At 44.7% G+C, this 20,731-nt stretch overlaps 1 protein-coding gene across 2 annotated transcripts; it reads right to left on the reverse strand.

The window, feature by feature from the left end:
- Nucleotides 1–513: 513 nt before the first annotated feature.
- On the reverse strand, nucleotides 514–20,497 carry LOC147889286 (uncharacterized). 2 transcript variants are annotated; one of them, XM_087391913.1, is made up of 10 exons: nucleotides 20,233–20,497; nucleotides 20,023–20,138; nucleotides 19,791–19,892; nucleotides 18,877–18,993; nucleotides 18,681–18,725; nucleotides 18,451–18,517; nucleotides 18,189–18,242; nucleotides 1,555–1,629; nucleotides 878–913; nucleotides 514–742 (listed from the first exon to the last, which is right to left on the reverse strand). In XM_087391913.1, exons 1-10 carry the CDS (start codon nucleotides 20,239–20,241, stop codon nucleotides 635–637), a joined length of 729 nt encoding a protein of 242 aa, XP_087248039.1. In that variant the 5' UTR covers nucleotides 20,242–20,497; the 3' UTR covers nucleotides 514–634. The 2 variants fall into 2 exon arrangements, with proteins under 2 accessions (XP_087248039.1, XP_087248040.1); XM_087391914.1 differs by lacking the exon at nucleotides 878–913.
- Between the last annotated feature and the right edge of the window lie 234 nt (nucleotides 20,498–20,731).

Raw genomic sequence — 20,731 nt, forward strand, 5'->3', positions numbered from 1 at the left:
CATATAGCAAAGCCCCGGCTGGAAAACACACACATCTATTTAATAGATGACTCTGAAATTTTTTGAAGCCCAAAAGCAAACTTAAGGTAGGGAGGGCAAGAACAACCGTCAAATGGAAATGGGAAATGCCAACTTTGGAGGACCCGTAATATAGACATGCACAATAAAAGTAGACAAGAATGAAAACTTTTCAGGTGCACGTGCCATGACCTACAAAACTCGAAAGATTGGGTGGTTTCACATTGGATGTTTCTCATGCTAGCTGAATAGCATTTAAACAAACTGTTAATATATACAGCCAATTTCACGTGAATGGTCTTGGAGAAAGTATAAGCCAAACTAGATGGATATAGTTTCTAAGGTGAATTACCCAAAAAAAGGTAAAACAATTCCCCCACAAGGTTAGTGAGAATGTAATACCTCCCCTTGAGGAAAACCGTATCTAAGCGAAAACCCCTTCAGTTTTCAATGGCAACTAACAGACTCTTAAGTTTAGTTAGCTGAATGTTCAACTTGTTCCACACATATGCATAAAAAAGATTATCGTGGAGCTTAGATCAAGATAAACCAAGTTGGGCTGGTAATTGAAGCCAATTCTGGACGCATCTGAAATTTGCAGAGTAAGCTTGGAGCTTCACTCTCCTGCAGATGGGTGTGCCTTTTGTTCCTTTAAGGCTTCTTCGTCAGCTTGTCCCAATCGTTCGCGAAACAATCTGTGTTCATGCACACACCTGTCGTGCACCTGATGGAATTTAAGAAAATCACCTGTCATTTTTCACTGATGGAACATGGCTTGATAGGTTTTTACGTTCAGCAATTAGGGTCAAAGAATTCATTTATTTTTTGATGCTTTGCTGAAATCACTCAAAAAGTTTACCGCTTGCCCTTCAGTTTTTCCGCCAATGGTTTCTCCCTGCAACAATGTACATGGAATTCTTACAAATTACTTATTTAGGAAAGATGCAGGAATCTGAGTTTGAATTGAACTGACCATTTGCTCTTAAGACATTGTATCTAATCAGTAACAGAGTCGAATAAACTCAAAGCTTGTTAACTAACTTCCAAACCTTTAGTAGAGAACATGATTTATACCACTCCTAAAGGTTTGTGGGATTCTCTAATATTATTTGACATATTTAAAAAAACCACCACAAACTCTCACTTTAATCTACAATACATCCCTATTTTTATGCTTTGGCATTGTCATGATATCGAGCACATACAAGGTTTGCATTTTCTGAAATCGGTTGTGCCATGTTTGAGGATAGTTCACAAATCTGCTCATAGCTGGATTGGGACAATAAGGCTCAAAAATTGTAATACATGCCCGGATCAATTTTAAAAATGGACTTTGTAATTATGCACAAACTTAAAATATTGGTATAAAGAGTTTCCCAGAAGGTGGTCTTCTATTTTACAGTACAAGGTATACAAGATGTAGCGCCTTAATTCTAAAAAGTAAACAGATTCCTAAGCTTTTTAACAGATGGCAGGTTGATGGAAACTGATCAACCAAATGAATTTATTCATTTAAAAGAATAATGGAACCGCTACCTGGCTGTTCAAAGTGGGGAGACGCTTGTGCAATATCCATTGGGCATCCACGACTCCAATCTTCTCCTCTGCAGGCTGGCCAAATACTTATAATTTTAGATGACTTTAACATCAAGGATTTTATGAATGTTGCAATCTGGCTCCCACACCACCTAAATTGATGATAAACGTTAAAGGTGAACAATCAAGTCTATTACGTGCAAAATATGCAATAACATTTGAATACAGGATTTAACATTCATGATAATCTGCCTGGATACCATCATTTATCCTGATATACGTGGCAGGGCAATATTCTACCACTACCCTGCGACGTATTGGAAATATCAGGATAAATGATGGTATCCAGGAAGATTATTATGATTGAAATATATTTTCAATGAGTCCATAAAATTCAAGATAATCATCGAAATGGTGAACTATTTATTTTTACGACCTCCTGATATGAGCCCTTTTTTACCTTTTCCCCTAAAATATGAGCCCAAAATTATATCCACCCCCCAAAGAATAAAAATGCCCTGCTTAATATTAGTGCATATCCCTTTGACTCTCATATGATACAGTGGCATACTGAAACCAATGACTACTCAAGAAAAGGACCGTTTCTCTGTCAAAATAACTCTGATAGAATGGCAACACTCTGGTAAATATTGCCTCTCAAGAGATCTAAATGGTCCCTTGATAGAAGATACAATATTGGCACCTTCAAGTCTATCATGAGGTAGCAAAGCACACATAGGACTACCGTAGGAGGACTCACATGTAGATCTTTGAGCTGTGTTATTTTTATGGTTTTGGTGGGACCAAATCATATTGGTAATATCGAGGAAAGATGTGATTTTGAACAATCTTCATCAGAAAGAGACGTATGTAGCTCCTAGGTGTATTTGGAAACTTTGAATTCAGAACGACAGTGAGGAAGATAAGCTTCTTAAGTATTAAGCAAACGCCAAGCAAGCATTCATTATGCACTTGAAATATTTGTTCCCTATCATGCTTGCTGAAAATGTAAAAGAACCACATCTGAGAAGATTCAATAATACTAACGAAGCCTATACATCAAAGAGATTCTCACTTCTAATATTACAACAAAGAAGCTTTTAAGGCAGTAGCCTAGTGCTGTTGCAGCACATATCATACAAACGGGTCATGAGTTTCATTCCCCCCTAACCATCCTTCAGTATAGACCTCAAAAGTCCACCCAACCCAAGGTGTAAAAGTATACAACTCAAAACTCCTCCTCACCCAATCGAGTATGTGCATAGGCAGCCAGCTTGCTAGTAATTGGATTTGCAGAAGGCCGTACCCAAGATGTTGGGTGTGAATTCTCCCAATCATCTTCGGATAGAGAGAGCTCCAAAAGACGTAAAGTACCCGACGTTCTCTGCATGGATTGACACAATCACAAAACTATCCTTAATAGCAAAGAAAGAATCCTTTCGAGCATTATGTCTCAATGAGCCAATGTCAAAAGAGGGCGGAAACAAGCTCATTTAAAAAAGATGCTTTCAATGCAAAGATGCAGAAGTTGGTCATCATCTTAGAAGTGCCCCAGCATGCTTGGACCTCTAGGAAAAAATAAGCTACAGAGACCAAAGGACAAAGCAAGAAGGGATGTCTGCTTTCTCATCAAAACAAAGGGCCAAGCAAGAGGGACCCCCCATGTGCTTCCTCGGCAAGACCTACTCCTATTATTAATGTAGTCCATTCCACCCCTCAATTCGGCCTATATGATCTCAAAGACCGGCCTACTCCAAAGAAGATTCACTAGTTCGGATCTTTGTTGGGTATGTGCAGCTAAGAGATTCAGCCAGAACTTTGTATTGCTCTCCGTTACTTACCTTTTGACGTAACAACCTCTCCATTCATGGAACATGACTTTGTCTTTGAGAGAATAGCAACCTTTGCTCCAACTGGAACTGTCTATGGTTTGGAAAAACCTCCATCCTTGCAGCCTATGTGTCTTTCAGACACGTCAAATGGGCTTTATGCGTTCAAATCTTTATTGCATATCAACCCAATGTCACAATCTGTGACGTATTCCTTTCTCTATACCTTAGACTTATGGATGGTTTGATGAATGCACACTTGTGGAAGGGTATGCCCTTTCGACGGGACACTTCCTATGAGGCACAACCCTTCACAAGAGACATTCTATTGAAGAGACACTACCATTGTAATGTACCCTCTCATCAAGGGTCACACCCTTCACAAGGGGTACACACCTCTTCATGCACATACACTTTGGAGTACACCTTTTCATGTGTGACTCTTCACTCTCTAAGTAAGAGAGGCTTAACTGTATGGATGACACACTACAGACATTCAAGCAATACAAATATTCCTTGTTCTCTGCTATTTCGGTCTCCTTTCTTTTCCTTAGCACATTTCTAAATATAGTAAATCTAGGATTTCTTACAGTAGTATCAGAGCAAATTTCGCTCCTGCCTGTAGGAAATTCTGTTAGAAACGACCCAACAGAGGGTACGCACAGCGGAAGACTTATAGTAATGCCCAGGAGCTCACACAGTGTGGTGTGGGTGTGGAATCACAAACTTCTTTACTTATGTGCATTCAAATAGGTGTGCAGACTCATCAATAGACAATGAACCAGCCAGATAGAGAAACCACCAAAATATATATTTCCGTCCAAAACTATGGACACAATACAAAAGAGATAGATCCAGAGTCCCGCCAATGGTGTGGTCCTCTGATCTAACCACAAGGTCCTTCTCCAATCAGCTGGCTATCTCTAGACTCGAGTCCACGTGCTCCACCTCGAGCGTCTGTAGACTTTCCGTCCAGTGTTTTCTTCACGACCTTACTGCCTGTGAATCAGCCTAGGTGGGCAGCCCCTGCCAAGCTTTGTCTGCAGCACACAGGTCCCTGTTCCACTGCTCCAACCTGCTTGTGAATGGCTGCTCCAGAAGGTATGATGATCACAACACCTTGCTGCCCTAGAAGACTGCCAAGGTCCCAGCCCTTAGGGAACTGAGTCTGCAGCACTCCTTCAACTCTCCTTTACCTCCAAGATGAGGCCAAAGGGAATGCCTTCAGGCTGCTCCTGTCTGCTCCACTTTCTGCTGGATGTTGGATGGATAATGGGGCATGAAGCCCCTCCTTTTATAGGCCTAGGGGCCTGTCAAAAACCCGACCAGTCTGTCCCAATCTGGGCCGACTGGACAGACCAGGTTGGCTGGCCCAACCGACCTGGTTGGCTCAGCCCAACCAGCCCTTTAAGGGCTAACAAAACTAGGCCTTTATGGCCCACACTTTTAGGGCTTGTGGCCCTCCAATCAAGGCAAGGGCCCAGCCTATATAAGGCATGCCTCTGCCCACTGGCAGCCCCATTTGCTGCTCTACCAGGCCCCATGCAGCCCTGTACACCTGCCCTCCTGACCTGCCATGTCAGCGCCTGTTTGTCCTGCTGGTTCTGCCCTCTGCCAGGCTCTTCTCCAGCGCCGTGCAATTCCATACACTGCTGATGTCAGCGCCATGCAGATCCATCCTAGCTCCAAGTACCTTCCATGTTCTTTGATGTGAGGTGCTGCCCATGTGGCAGCCCCCTCTCTTCTTTTCCTCTTGGGCACATCCTGCCCTAGGTCTCCCTCCCCCACGCTCTCCTCATTTGGGGGCCTTACAGATGGGGAGGTGACCTTTCCAACAAATGCCCCCCACCTTCTAGCACCTATCTGATACACATCTACTTCCACTAGAAGGATATCCACACACTTTGGTGCATGGAAGAGATGGAGAGAATGAGCGTTAAAATTTTTAGCGCCAACCCCACCTAAGTCATCAGTGGCCTCTCCATCTCCCTCACATCACGAGTTGATGTGAATGGACATGACAAAAATCGTGTCTTTTGATGTGCTTGGGCTGTCCCAAAACCAAGGGACGCACCTTTTGATGAAGAGTTTTTGACTCCTCACCCAAGGGACACACCCCATCGTGGATGTGAATGGACATGGCAAAAATCGTGTCTTTTGATGTGCTTGGGCTGTCCCAAAACCAAGGGACGCACCTTTTGATGAAGAGTTTTTGACGACTCACCCAAGGGACACACCCCATCGTGGAAAAAAGGACACATCTTTTCGTGTGGGGACACCCCTCTTTAAAATAGGCTTACACCCCTTCATGAAAAGGTACACCTATCCCAAGGGTCATACCCCTTAGAATAGGCACACCATTTGGCACCAAGCACCAACCTACAAAAGGGTACCTAGAGGGCCTAAAAAGGGCAACCAGCCCTACACCCAAGGCCTAACCCGAGACTACCCAAGGGTTCTTAAACCCACGTTTTAACGATCACTCATAGACACGCCAGACCTGCTCTCCGACAGTACGCAGCACACAGCACAGACTTCAACGCTGGAAAAGTGTGCCAAATTCCACGCAGTCTGCAAAACGCCTCTACCAACGCCCTATCTGCCTTGCAAGTCTCGCCAAGCACCTATTTCTTGTTCACATATCCACGTGGACTTGCAAAGACAGCAACATGGACCTCCAGACAGAGATCTTCATGCCTTTTCTACGCAACTAATTGGCAGATCTAATCTATGCCAGGTGGATTCTTTCTATTCTTTTTCTAAGGATTCTCTTTCATATTGTTATTTGCTGCTCATTATCAAATTACAGCAAATGAAAGCCCCCTCCTTAAAGCATGGAAACCCCTGGTAATGCCTCAGCCCCTTCAAGGACACCTCAGGCATCATCTATCACTCATAGACACGCCGACCTGCTCTCCGCACACAGCGCAGACTTCAACGCTGGAAAAGTGCGCCAAATTCCACGCAGTCTGCAAAATGCCTCTGCCAACGCCCTATCTGCCTCGCAAGTCTCACCAAGCACCTGTTTCTTGTTCACATATCCACGTGGACTTGCAAAGACAGCAACATGGACCTCCGGACATAGATCTTCAGGCCTTTTCTATGCAACTAATTGGCAAATCTAATCTATGCCAGGTGGATTCTTTCTATTCTTTTTCTAAGGATTCTCTTTCATATTGTTATTTGCTGCTTATTATCAAATTACAGCAAATGAAAGCCCCCTCCTTAAAGCATGGAAACCCCTGGTAATGCCTCAGCCCTTCAAGGACACCTCAGGCATCATCTATCACACAATATCGTGTTCAGATTGCACAACCAGCCCATTTCACAGCTTCTGCATTGTGGGTCTTTTGTGTCACGTGCCCTTCCAGTGACTTGGACCACATCCTATATCTTCTGCGTCGCATCGATGACCTCTTCGATCAACTTCTACACGCAACACAATTCTCAAAGATTCATCTTCGTTCAGGTTATCATCAAATTTGCATACGAGAAGGCGATGAGTATAAGACAGCTTTTCGAACTAAGTATGGACACTATGAATGTTTGGTCATGCCTTTTGGATTAAACAATGCCCCGGCCACATTCATGACACTAATGAACGACATCTTCAGGCCTTTTCTCGATAAGTTCGTCATCGTTTACCTCGATGACATCCTCGTTTTCAGCAGATCCTTACATGAGCACAAACAACATCTTCACCAAGTTTTCGAAGTTCTCCGCGCAAATTCTCTCTACATCAACGTTGAGAAGAGTGAGTTCTTCAAAACCCAACTCGAAATATTTGGGACATGTTATTTCAGCTCAAGGCATCTCTGTGGATCCCAAGAAGGTCGAGGTAATCCGAAACCTACCTACTCCTAAGAATGTTCATGATGCCCGCTCTTTTCTCGGATTGGCAAACTTCTACCATACAAAGGTCTATCAGTTCTCCGATATTGCAGCTCCTATGTCCGAATTATTGACAAGCACGGCAATTTTTGAGTGGCTTTCCGAAACAGAGTATAGTTTCCAACAACTCAAGCAAGCACTCACTACCACACCTGTTATGGCTATTGCTGACCCAAACCTTCCGTTTGAGGTCATGACCAATGCTTCTGACATCCCTACAGGAGCAGTCTTGATGCAAGAAGGCAGAGTTATTGCTTTTGACAGCCATAAACATTCCGATATCCAAACCCAATACCCGGTTTATGATAAGGAGTTTCTTGCCATTGTACATGCTTGTCGCTCTTGGAAACATTATCTCATGGGAGCCGACTCGGTGGTAAAAACAGACCATCACTCTCTAAAGTATATCTTTACTCAGCCAGTAATGAACGCTCGACAAGCACGCTAGGTTGAGTTTCTGGCCAACTTTCACATGACCATTAAGTACATTCCAGGACAACGCAATGTAGTTGCAGATGCTCTCAGCAGGTTAACTCTAGCATCAGATACGGTAATCTCTACATTATCTGTGGATGTACCAAATTCATTCAAAGGGAAGTACCTCAATGATAAAGACTTCAGCACAGCAGTACAAGTTCTTTCAAAAGATCAACCTTCGACTTCTGAACAGAAGATTTTCTCATCCTATTCTTATACGGACGACCTTCTGTATTATCAAGATCACGTCTGTGTACCACATGACAAGGATGTTCGACATCTTTTGTTAAAAGAGCATCATGTAGTTCCTTATGCTGCCCATCCAGGCATCAACAAGACTTACAGGTTACTCAGTGCAACATACTACTGGCCTCAAATGAAAAGCGACGTCATCAAAATGGTTACATCTTGCTTATCTTGTCAACAAATGAAAGCAAGCCGACGACTTCCAGCAGGACTTCTTCAGCCTCTTCCAGTTCCAACTGAAAGGTGGGAAAGTATTTCCATGGATTTTATTACAACACTACCACGATTCTCCAAAGGTAACACTCAGATTATGGTAATTGTTGATCGTTTGTCAAAAATGGCACACTTTGTTGCTTGCAAAAGAAGTGCACCGGCTCCGGACATCGCCAAACTCTTCATACAACACATCTTCCGACACCATGGATTGCACAAGACTATCGTTTCCGACAGAGATCCGAAGTTCACCAGTCACTATTGGATTTCTCTATTCGAATCTTTGGATACAACTCTACTGTACAGTTCAGCCTACCACCCAAAATCAGATGGCCAGACTAAAAGAGTCAACCAAGTTCTGGAAGAAATGCTCCGACATTATATTCAATCACGCCTAGCAGCTTGGGAAGAGTATCTACCACTCCTTGAGTTTGCTTATAATAACTCTTTCCATAGTGCCATCAGCATGACTCCATTCCAAGCAGCTTATGGACACACTCCGATTGTATCAACGAATTTTGTACTTCAACATCAAGTGGCCCTAGCTGATCAACTGGTTCAAGAAATGCAAGACATTCTACTCCAAGTCAGGGATCATATGTGAAAAGCGCAAGAGCGGTATCAACGGTCCGCCAACAAACATAGACGTCACCTGGAATTTGAAACTGGTGACATGGTGCTATTATTTGTAGCCCCACATCGCTACAAGACGGTCAAGTCTGTGTTTCCTAAGTTGCGACCAAGATACTATGGACCTTTCCGGATCGTCAAGAAAAATTCATCTTTAAATTACAAATTGGAATTACCACCATCATGGGGTAAAATCCACCCGACATTTCATATTTCTTGGCTAAAGACGTACATTCCAAGCGATGAAGCAGTTCCTCCTGCAGGTGATTATGTCCCAAAAATCGAAGACGATTATGTTCTTATTCCTGGGCGTATTCTGGACCATCGACAGTGAGAGACTCGACATCGACTTATCACGGAATTTCTTGTTCTTTGGCGAGATCTAGACGACTCCGACGCTACTTGGCAATCTGATGAAGACTTACAGCAGTACCCTGACATTTTGCAGCAGTATTTTCAGAATTTACCGTGATATTTTCTACACCAGTTCAGTATCTCCACCACGCTCTTATTTTCAGTGGGAGGGAATGTCATGATCTGTGACGTATTCCTTTCTCTATACCTTAGACTTATGGATGGTTTGATGAATGGACACTTGTGGAAGGGTATGCCCTTTCGACGAGACACTTCCTATGAGGCACAACCCTTCACAAGAGACATTCTATTGAAGAGACACTACCATTGTAATGTACCCTCTCATCAAGGGTCACACCCTTCACAAGGGCTACACACCTCTTCATGCACATACACTTTGGAGCACACACCTTTTCATGTGTGACTCTTCACTCTCTATATAAGAGAGGCCCAATTGTATGGATGACACACTACAGACATTCAAGCAATACAAATATTCCTTGTTCTCGGCTATTTCAGTCTCCATTCTGTTCCTTAGCACATTTCTAAATATAGTAAATCTAGGATTTCTTACACCCAAAAAGAAGATTGTGGTGACAAATGTTCTAGCTAGAGGAAGCGATTTGACAAGAGCTTGTAACCAAGAAAGCACCAACAAGATGTGAGAGCAAGCAGCAGAGCGAAGCCATTTAATTACCCTACAATATCATTGCTAGTAATTGAACTTGGATGTGTGACTTTCCCTATTCACCTTTGATGGAGAGAACTCCAAAAGATGTAGAGTACCCTATGTTCTCTAGCATAGAATCACCATGATCACTTTTGAGCTTTTAGTTTCAATGCATCCAGTGTCAAAGTCCATATCCTTACCTTTTGAAGTAACAAGCTGTCCATTCGTGGAAGTGTTTGAGAGAGTAAAAACCTTGCTCCAACTAAAACTGTCCATGATTTGGAAAAACCTCCATCCTTGTAGCCTATGGTGTCTTTCAGACGCATCAAATGGGCTTAATGTCTTCAATCTATATTGCATACCACCCAAAAAGAAGAATGTAGTGACAAATGCTCTAGCCAGAGGAAACAATTTGACAAGAGCTTGTAAACAAGATAGTGTTTACAAGGCATGAGAGCAAGCAGCAGAGTGAAGCCATTGGTTGCTGTACAATACCATCATCCAAAAGTGTATACATACAAACCCTATCACGGTTTCCATCACTACTCTAAGATTACCACAATGCATGTTTGCATGCATACTCTCACACAACCATGCACACTTGGATGCGTCCCACATGGAGCCTCACACATGTGCAGCTTCTAGAGATCTTTACATGCATTCCATACAAACAACAAGCGCATGCATGCACGAAGAGATTCAAACGGATCCACTGCCTTAACACTTCTAGAGTCTATGAGCCAACCAAAACATGCATGAGTCATCTTCAATGTCTTGCTGCCTTAGAATCAGCTGCCTTTGTCTGACCACGACCTGCTCAAGCTTTCATCGGTTTTGGCTCCCTACATGGCTCACAATATGTCACGGGCATCCACACGCCCGTGGCCATGCTAGCTACTGCCAGTGCAGGCAGCCAGGTCAACGGCCACGCAGGCGTCCGTACAGCCATTCAGGCAGCCGTGTGCAATCAAAAATCAGCACACATTCAATGGGCAATCATCGCCATGTCATCACAGGTCAAAAAATGCAGAGTTGACTTTTTTTAATCAAAAGTCAACGCACTAACTTTTTTGTCGCTGTTGCCTTTTTATCGACCTAGTCAATGGTCGGCATTGACCAATCGGCCAAGCTGACTAATCAGCCTATAAAAGGGCAGCCTTTGGCCCTCATTCTTCATCCACTCCTCAGGCCTTCAAGCCTTCAGAGCAGCTGAGTCAGGCCTCCCCGCAGCAGGGTAGCCTCAGCCTCTTCAGGGATCTAGTGAGGATTCACCTCCTCTAGGTAGTCTAGTCTTCCAGTTTTGCAGTGAGGGTTTCAGCCACTTCATACAATTGTATTCAGCCCTTTGGGCATTCATTATTCAGTTGTATCTATTTTCTCTTCGGAGGTCCACTATATTCTCTCTCTCTGATTCTCTCACATCCACAACATGACTTTGTGTATTGAGTGCATCACCTTGCAGTTGCAGTTAGTATTGAGTAGGACAGAGAGTGAGGATAGTCTATCTCCCGCTACACAATAAGTCCCCTTATGCACCTACCTTACAAGCACCTTATCTATCCTATCCAACCGGCATCTATGAGCTTCTCTGCTCGCAACTACAGCTATGCATATGGTCTCGCCAAGTCACCAGTTCTAGCTGCTCATGGCTATCTCCATAACCAAGCACTTCAACCAGAAGCCATATACAAACAACCTCTACAACCATTCGTCAAGATTACAGCCCAAACAAGATACAAGGTACCTCAGTAATTGGCTTACACAAACATCAAATTTCTCAAGACTTTCACTCTGCATAGATTGTAACTTCACAAGGGTACTCAAAGCAAACAAGCAGACACTCCTAAGCCAAAAGATAGAGAAGCATGGATACCAAACGCAACACAGCCCAAGGTTAGTCTCTCTAACCCGGGGAATCTACGGCTCACTATGCCTTCACGCTAACCTACAAGACCACCAAAAGTCAATGCACAAACACAAGACACAACTAATGTGGCTAGTGTGTCATAGATCCTCGCAAGGATCACCCCCGAGCTAGAGACCAGCCACCCCTGGACCATCGTACTCCCAGGTGAGGCTGCCCGTCCCATACCACAGACCCATCTACATACAATGTATTTAGGGAGACATACGCCTGGACTTCCATCCTAAGGGCCCCAGTCCCAAGAATCCCCCAAATGAGCCAATGTTCACACTTGTATGGCACACGGAGTCCTAGTGTCTCACCCATTAACTTGCATGTTCAACTAGCAGCCACCTTGCAGAGAATTCAAGTTTGTTGTTGAGCTGTTGGTTCATAGTCAGCTTATTCTTGTATTCAGTTCCCCACAGATAAATCCTCTAATTTGGTACTAGTAGAATGGTTATCAGTAGTGTAAGGATTTACCATTGCTAATACACAGCAACAATGAATGAAGTACATGGAACGGCCTTCTCAGTTGCTTTCAGGTGAAGAGGTGTAAATGTTGGTGCACACAGAAGTTGACGCATGTCACCTGGATACACGCCGGGTGCACGGTCCCCAAGCCCGCCCCATAGCCACGTGTGAAAGCTCCACAGCCCCCCCAAAAGGTCCCGGTAGGGGATAAACTGTGGAGGGCTCAAGAGGCACTTATATTGAAGGGTCTTCTTTAGGTAGGAGTGACTTATGGGATGCAAATCTCCCTTATGTACACGTGTCATCACCGCGGGGGCTCCCCCATTACACATGCACATGGGTGAAGGCCATCACCTCCAACACCCCCCCATGGATGAACCCTGAAGCATTAAATCCAAGCACAAAGCCACGTGGACAAACCGCACAGGGTCAGCAAATCAAAGCTGCCCAAAGTGCCTTAAAGACCACACAGTCAACAGGACAGACAACTGTCAGTGCACACAGCTGCCGCCCAGAAACACGCCGCACTTCCACAATCACCACCAATCACGGCACTTGACAATGAGTCACACTTTTTTAATGCCCAACCGTGCAGATCACGACAACTCTGCACAAGCACACAATCCCACAGGTCCAGAGTAATGACACCACGCCCCGCCTCAACTGCGCAACCGCTGCCACCCGAACCGGGGCTCTGATACCAAATGTTGGTGCACGCAGAAGCTGACGCGTGTCACCTGGATACACGCTGGGTGCGGGGTCCCCAAGCCTGCCCCATAGCCACGTGTGAAAGCTCTACATCCCCCCAAAAGGTCCCGGTAGGGGATAAACTGTGGAGGGCTCAAGAGGCACTTATATTGAAGGGTCTTCTTTAGGTAGGAGTGACTTATGGGATGCAAATCTCCCTTGTGTACACGTGTCATCACCGCGGGGGCTCCCCCCCTTTCCTTTGTATTTCCATGTCCTATTACACGTGCACAAGGGTGAAGGCCATCACCTCCAACAGTAAAAACTCTAGAAGCCGCTCTACGGACTGAAACAGACCCCGAGGGCATGGTATACACACATTGATGAGTACTTCAGACGGAGTGGATCATTCACAAGTCCTTCAAACGCCAATCTATACCTCTTTTGGGAAGGAGGTAAGAGATTCGTGTTGATTTTGCATGTTAACAATCTAATCGTTACAGATGATCACGAGAAGAAGATCAAGGAGATCCAGGGACTCTTGAAGGAAGAGTTCAAGATGACAGAACTACATCACTTTCTTGGGATTGAGGTGCGTCGAGACAAGAATATTTACCTCACAGAATAAGTAGACCTGAAAGATTCTGGAGGCTTATCAGATGGAGGATTGCAAACTACAGCACACAATGGAGGTGAATGCAAAGCTGTTGGAGGACAACTTGTCTCGACTGGTGGACATCACAGAGTACTACAGGTTGATTCGCAGCCTCAACTATCTCTCTAATATGAGACCTAACATCAATTATTCCTCTCCTGGCATGATGCAATATGGGCAATCATTGACCGACTCACAAAATTGGCTAGATTCATACCTACAGCCACCCAGCTTGCTCATCTGTTTGTTGAGAAGCTGTTTAGCCTGTATAACTTGCCAGCTGAAAGTCAGTGACTTAGCAGCTTTACAATTCTAGTGGGATATGTTCCAGAAATTGGATACTCAACTCAGCATGAGTTCGTCTGATCATCCAAAGTCGGATGGACAGACTGAGCAGGTTAATCAGACTGAGCAGGCAATGTTCCAGAAATTGGATACTCAACTCAGCATGAGTTCAGCTGATCATCCAAAGTCGGATGGACAGACTGAGCAGGTTAATCAGATGCTCGAAGACATGCTAAGAGCTTATGTTTCCCTAAGACAGTCTAATTGAAAAGATTACCTTCCTTTGCTTGAATTTGCTTACAATGGTGCTAACCATTCAGCAACCCGGAATAGTCCATTCATGCTGATGTATGAATACCAGCATAGAGCCCCTTGGGTATTTGGCTTACATAAATGTCGAAATGAGCTCTGCTTCCAATTCGTTGCAACAGCAACAAGAGATGTTGCAGTTGGCAAGGGAAAGCATAAAAAGTGTTCATGATAGATCGCAGTTTTATGCTAATCAGTAGTGGACACCTCGAGTTTTCTCAGAAGGCTAGCCAGCTTACTTGAGAATCCCAAAAGATTCTCAAGTGGACACTCGAGTTTTCTCAGAAGGCTAGCCAGTTTACTTGAGAATCCCAAAAGATTCTCAAGCAATGTGCACTGGCCCTATATACAAGGTATCTCATCACTATCGTGGTCTGTTCTTTATCCTTAAAAAGACCACCGCCGCGGCTTACAAGCTGCAATTACCTGGAGGAGCTTAAGTACATCCAGTCTTTCATGTCGATATACTAAAAGAGGATCTAGGTGCTAGAGACAACTTGGTCTTTCACGATGAACTCATTAGATTGGAAGATCTGTCCAATGATGTACCCCGTGAACTAAAATGCCTTTTGGATTGCTGGTGCTTTCACAGAGGATGCATTGGGCAGCTCCGACGGTTGGTACGGAATTTCCTTTGGGCAGGTTCAGATGGCACGAGGAACACTAGGGCCCGAGTAGCTTGGCAGACGGTGATCATGCCGCAGGCACTGGGAGGCTTGAGTATCATTGATCCAAAGATGTAGAGCAGATCCCTTCTGGGCAAGTTGGTGGTTCGTGGCCTCACCCCAGGTGCAGAGCCTTGGAAGCTCCTCTTACAACGAGGGCTTCTAAGGAACACCCCACGCATTGGGGGACAGTGGCAGCCTTCACATAGATGGATCTTCTCAGAGGCCCCCCTTACGCGGAAGGGCTCCCTCCTGATGAGGAGCCTTCACAGGGTCTGGCAGAGACTAGCAGGGGGTCTCATCCGTGCTCCGCCCAGATGCAGAGAGGAGTTTGAGCGCCAACCCCTCATATGGCACCTAGAGATCAAAGATCAAGAGGGACATATGCTCAGTCAGCGGACTCACATTGGTTGGGCACAGTGGGACAGTGGTCCATCAAGGTCCTTTGGCCGTTGGAGTAGATTACCTATGGAGGCAGAGGCGAGGCTTGACGCCCTAGCGCATCTGCGAGGGGCAAGGCAGCGGATGGGCGAGATTGACTTAGCCATTCTTGAGTCTTGGTGGGAAGGACTTCACATTTGGAGAGACAACAGATGGTTGGGGCAGTTTTCCCGTACTGGTGTTCCCTTGAGGATGTTGATGCAGCGAGGCAGCACGCACCCGGCTTCTTCCGTGTAGGACCTGGAGGCCTACTTCAGCCTCTCTCTCAGCCTACTTCAGCCACTCACTGAGAGAGACCCCGAGATGGATGGGAGTCTTGATGGGATTCACTCGCAGATGATCAGAGTGGTGGGACGTTTGGGGAAGGAGTGGCACATTGACCCTCCCAACATCTCAAAGCAGGACGCCTCTAGATGGCGCCTTTGGCTGTGGAAGGGTAGACCCTTGAGGGAGGTCCAGTGGGATCGGAGAGAGTGGTTCTAGCCCTACTGGGGCGGCCTAGCTGAGCCGATGGATGAGGTGCCCTTCTTTTCCTACACCACAAGGATTGGCAAGAGGCTTCAGATGGACTCGTCGAGGTGGACCCCCTCGGGGGAGAGGCATTGGGTGATCCAGAGAGTGCCCCGGGATGTTTGCTCAAAGTTTTGGACGCGGTTGTGGTCCAGCTTGCGGCCAAGGAAGATCTCATACTTCTTCTGGCTGGCCGCCCACGGAGGCTTGCCCATTGGACCGTGGTTGGAGCAGATGCGAGTGGAGGGGCAGTGCCATTGTTGCTCCGATGGTGTCCTGAAGACTATCATGCACTCTCTCTGGAGCTGCCGTAGCGCAGCGAGGATCTGGATGGGAGCCCTCAAGATCATGACACATATGAAGAGTCTTCATAGAGACTACACCTGGGGATGGTGGCTTGGTTGACAGAGGGAGGACACGCGTTTCAGATTGATGAGATCTCCCCAGCCTACCGGAGACAGAATCAGAGCATCCAGAGGATTGCACTCCACAAGGCAGTTCCTCTGGACAGCCTAGCTCCTCCTCCTCCTCCTAGGGAGGACAGTGTTTGGGAGGTGGTAGCCAGCATCACGGCTTTGGAACATTTGGGTGGCTCGCTGCAATCTTGTGATGGGTGAGCACCCGGTTCCGCCCTCGGCTACCCTAGTTGCCATCTGGCAGGATATCATTTACACTCTACGGTCCACTTGGGAGCGTGGGACTCCAGGCTCCAAGGTGACTATCGAGAAGCGTGCTCGTTTCTACAAGGCTTGGCCTGCAGGAGTTTTCTACATCTTCCCCCCACGAGGGTTTCGCTGGCTGTATAGTCCCCCCACTTGGCTGTTAGCCCCAGTTACAGAGATCCCCTAGGCAGTGAGCTAGGCTTCTTTGGAACAGGCCGATTTCTTTCTTTCAGCCTTTTCCGGTTTTTTCCATACTCAACACCTTCGGGGCTGCTGTCTTGTATGAAATCTTTCAAGCATTAATAGAAGGTTCCTTTCTTTGGGGAAAAAAAAAACGCCTTCTGGATTACATGGAATGACCGCTTAGGAACAGGATTGTTCCAGGGCTGAAAGTCAGGTGGAAAGGATTCTCTTCGACGCCAATTCCTAAAATTTATGTCTCAGACCTTCTCTGAATAAGGGGGGGAGAATGTCATGTCCACACATAGACATAACGTGGCTAGTGTTGTGGGGGTCAGGTTAACCCTATGGTCATGTGTCCTAACCATGGGACAATTAGGACACGTGTGCTCATTTGGGTCATTCTCGGGAGTGAAGCCTCTGAAGAATACCCAGCTAAGTTGAGAGCCCATCCAAGCATGTGTCTCCCTGATGACACCTGTGCACAGATAGGGCTGTGTGGTATGGGATCCATAGCCTTAACTGGAATGGACTATGGTTGGAGGTTGCCAGCTTAGCCGACACACAATGTGTCCCTAATACCTATGTTTGTATACTGATGTTGGACTATGCTTGCAGGAGATAGAGGAGATCCTAGAACTCCAGCATGGGGATTGTTTTAAGAAGTAGCTACTAAGAAACATTTGCTCTAACAACAATGCCAAAATCAAGAGTCTGTGCTGCACTTCACCAATGCCGCTACTTCAATCTCATCCCCTTTGAATGGAGATCTGGAAGCAAAAGTGTGTTACTCAGTTCATAAGTCAAGATCATACTTCTTGGATTTGTTCACTTTTGTCTTAGTACACTGAGGTGCATAGTTGGTCCTAATATTCAGTGGCTATTGTGATTTCAGATTAGGCAGGCATACCAATACCAAAACGTCTGCATCAAGCTCCTGCTTCATGATCTCAGGAGGTTGCATTTCTCAGAAACAAGAAGATAGTTTCGACAATTGTTAATAAAAAATTGCAAAGATTTGGGATTTATATGTTTTCACTCGTCTCTTTGTAGAAAAGGATGGGAGACAAATGACTAGAAAAGCCCTTTGCTATTTCATGATTGTTTCAGAAAGGCCCCTAGTCTCTGCTCTCTTCATATGGCATGTTCTGCTCCCTCTGAAAGTGAGGATCCGATAACAAACCTGAACTGTAACCTGTTTGGTCTGAGCATCAGGTTCCTTCAATAAATGTGTTTTGCCTTGTCATTAAACAAAAGGAGGATGCCTCAAAATATCTCTTATCCCAAATTTCTAAAAGAAAATATCATGCAAAGCTCCTTTCCTCTACACTGCCGTTAAACAACAAATGTCTAAAAGAAAATATCGTGCAAAGCTCCTTTCCTTTACACTGCCGTTAAACAACAAATCCACATAAATTCATGCAGTGCAGGACAGCATACACAAATACATTTTCGATGTTAAGCCAAGTGCAACAAGGTCGCATAAGGAAATTGATATTGGCACAAATTCCTACATGGAAAAGTCTTGAAGTCTCAACGTTTTACGGACTTACCTTCACGCATCTCCCTAATGCAAAATCCAAACCCCAACCATGAACCAGATCATTCTGAAGAGCCCACATTGCCCACATAAGTCCATCATGTAAGTAAAGAGCAGCCCTCAAAAAGGCACTTTGAAATACTTCTTAATCAATTGTTTCAGGGAACATCCTCTTTACATTCACTGTGTGATCTATCTTTAATAAAGTTCCCTAACATTCTCAAAAAGCATGCGAAACAAGCTAAGTCAGCTATAAGGAATGGCTATATTTGTACCTGTATAAGGTGCCAGCTGCATTTCCATGCAGTCCTTGAAAATACAGGGGCCATGATCTCAACAAACCTGTCTAAGAAGATAGATAAACTAAGAAGCTCATTCTCTGAAAACTTGAAAACCTTTCTCTGAACTTTCTCAAAGAAAAGCGAAGAGGAAACTTATACTTCAACCCCATCGCTTGGCTACAAAAAAGAAATTAAAGCAACCCCATTTTGGAGCTGTTGCATACCCTGCACATGGAGGTTTGGTCTGATCCTTGCAGTTTCCATCCTTCCTGGTTGGCAAAGAGACCTATCAAATATTGAATGCAAAATCTGACTGAAATAGTAGGCTGGTACTTCAGACTCACTACTCTCTCCTTCAAACGAATAACGTGAACACTAAAGGAGGATACTGAATTGACAGAGAAAAGCTCGAGTACTTACCTGTGCACTTCAGAGTTATTTAAGCGCCGTGTTACTTGCCAGACCACCTTTCCATCTGATGATTCTACAGCAGGTTGAGAGATCTCTAGGCCATGTTTCTTGACAAGATATATATACCTGAAACAGACTATGGGTCAGATAGGTTCTAAGAGGAAATATAAATGTGTAGTCTCCATATAGACAATCATCCAAGTGCCCCTTGTTAACGTTAGAGGAGCATTAAGTTTTGAACTTTATCAATGAGATCTAAAAACTTCAAGACAACCACAGCTGACTCAATTGCATAAGATAACAATATTAGAGAAGACGAAACCTGAGATAATAGATAGTAGATCACCAGTTAGCGATGCTTGTTAAGGGCATAAATACTGATTAATTAATGAGACGCTTTCAATTGTGACAAGCAAAAAACTTAAAAGTATACGTGATGTAGGGATGAATCAAATGCCTAAATAAATAAGTGTGCCAAGCATTTTTCTTATAGCCCAACAAAGTGTATCAGAATTGTAAAGTGCGATGCCATTTACAAAAAACGAGCAACACACCTATTTAATGCCAGCAAAACCCAATCTCACTTGAAATCAGGTGTGCAGAGATTTGGGACCAAAGTAAGAACACAAAGTGAATCTCTCCTTTCATATTATTATGATACAATATTATGTGCAGACAAACTGAATAAAGACGACAGACCTCTATAGTGTCTTCACGATACCTTCCATGCAGTCCCTACTTGAACAAAAACATAGAGACGCATGACCAAAATCAGACGACATGCAAACTTTCTAAAGACAGCATCTTGAAAGGTAGCAAGGAAGCATAAACATGGCAACATTCATTAGCTTACGCACGTCTCAGGATTCAAAAAACTATCAGATTCCCGAAACAAGATATATTTAGCAGAACTAGAAACTCACGCTTCTGCATCGAAATTGTCCAAACCTAGGTCTTCATCCCATATAAAGATGTACTCGTAGGGCGCCACCACATCGGGATGTAAGAAACGTTTTGCAAACCACCTATCCACACAATAGTGTTAGGTATTAAATTGACATACCCAGTTATGAAGGAATGTTGACTTATGTTTGTATGTTGAAGGCTTCAAACCTTTATCGTTAGATAACAGCAAGAACACGGTGATATACTGACCACTTCGTTTGTTTTCGTGCACTGATATGGATAACTTGCTGCGCCCACTCGTATTGCTCCCACTCACTGGTGCGCCCATCGTAATGAAAGAGCACAATTGTCCAATTCTTGGAAAACTGACAGCAACAAGATCACATCAGAGGCCACGCGAGAAATGGGTTTCAGTTCCCGTGCACTTTTCGTTACAAAAACGTAGCTGTGTGTTGAGACCTTGGCCATTGCAGCATTGATAATATCTCGTTGCTGAAAACCGACCGTGAAGGCCACCAAATACCTTGGCTTGAATGGTACATCCTACAAAACAGATTCAAATATATTGTCTGCATAGAAGAGAACAAGAGTGGAGAAGTGCTCTCCATTGTAGTGGTAATGCTTTGGACGTAAAAGACACAAGGAGACCGGACAGCACTGCCTTCATTATGGACTATATTGTTGGAGTATATTGATGGAGTATATTGGTAGAGGAAGATATGCATTGGGGCTGTGTGTGTGAGAGAGAGAGAGTACTCATGCACGAGAATAGAAACTAGTTATCAAGGTGCACGCCAACATGGGAAAAAAAGGTTAAATGGGCATGGCAACGTGGCAGAAAAATGTCAGCACTAGTTATCAAGGCGCACTTCGACGTGGGAAAACAAGGTTAGATGGGCATGGCACCGTGGTGGAAAAATGTCGGCACGACACCTTTTCGCAAACTAGCTAAAAGATG

Source organism: Dipteris shenzhenensis, chromosome 20 (assembly GCF_047967505.1).
Source record: "Dipteris shenzhenensis isolate YYH24624 ecotype China chromosome 20, Dip_SZ_1.0, whole genome shotgun sequence".
NCBI classification, from domain to species: Eukaryota; Viridiplantae; Streptophyta; class Polypodiopsida; order Gleicheniales; family Dipteridaceae; genus Dipteris; species Dipteris shenzhenensis.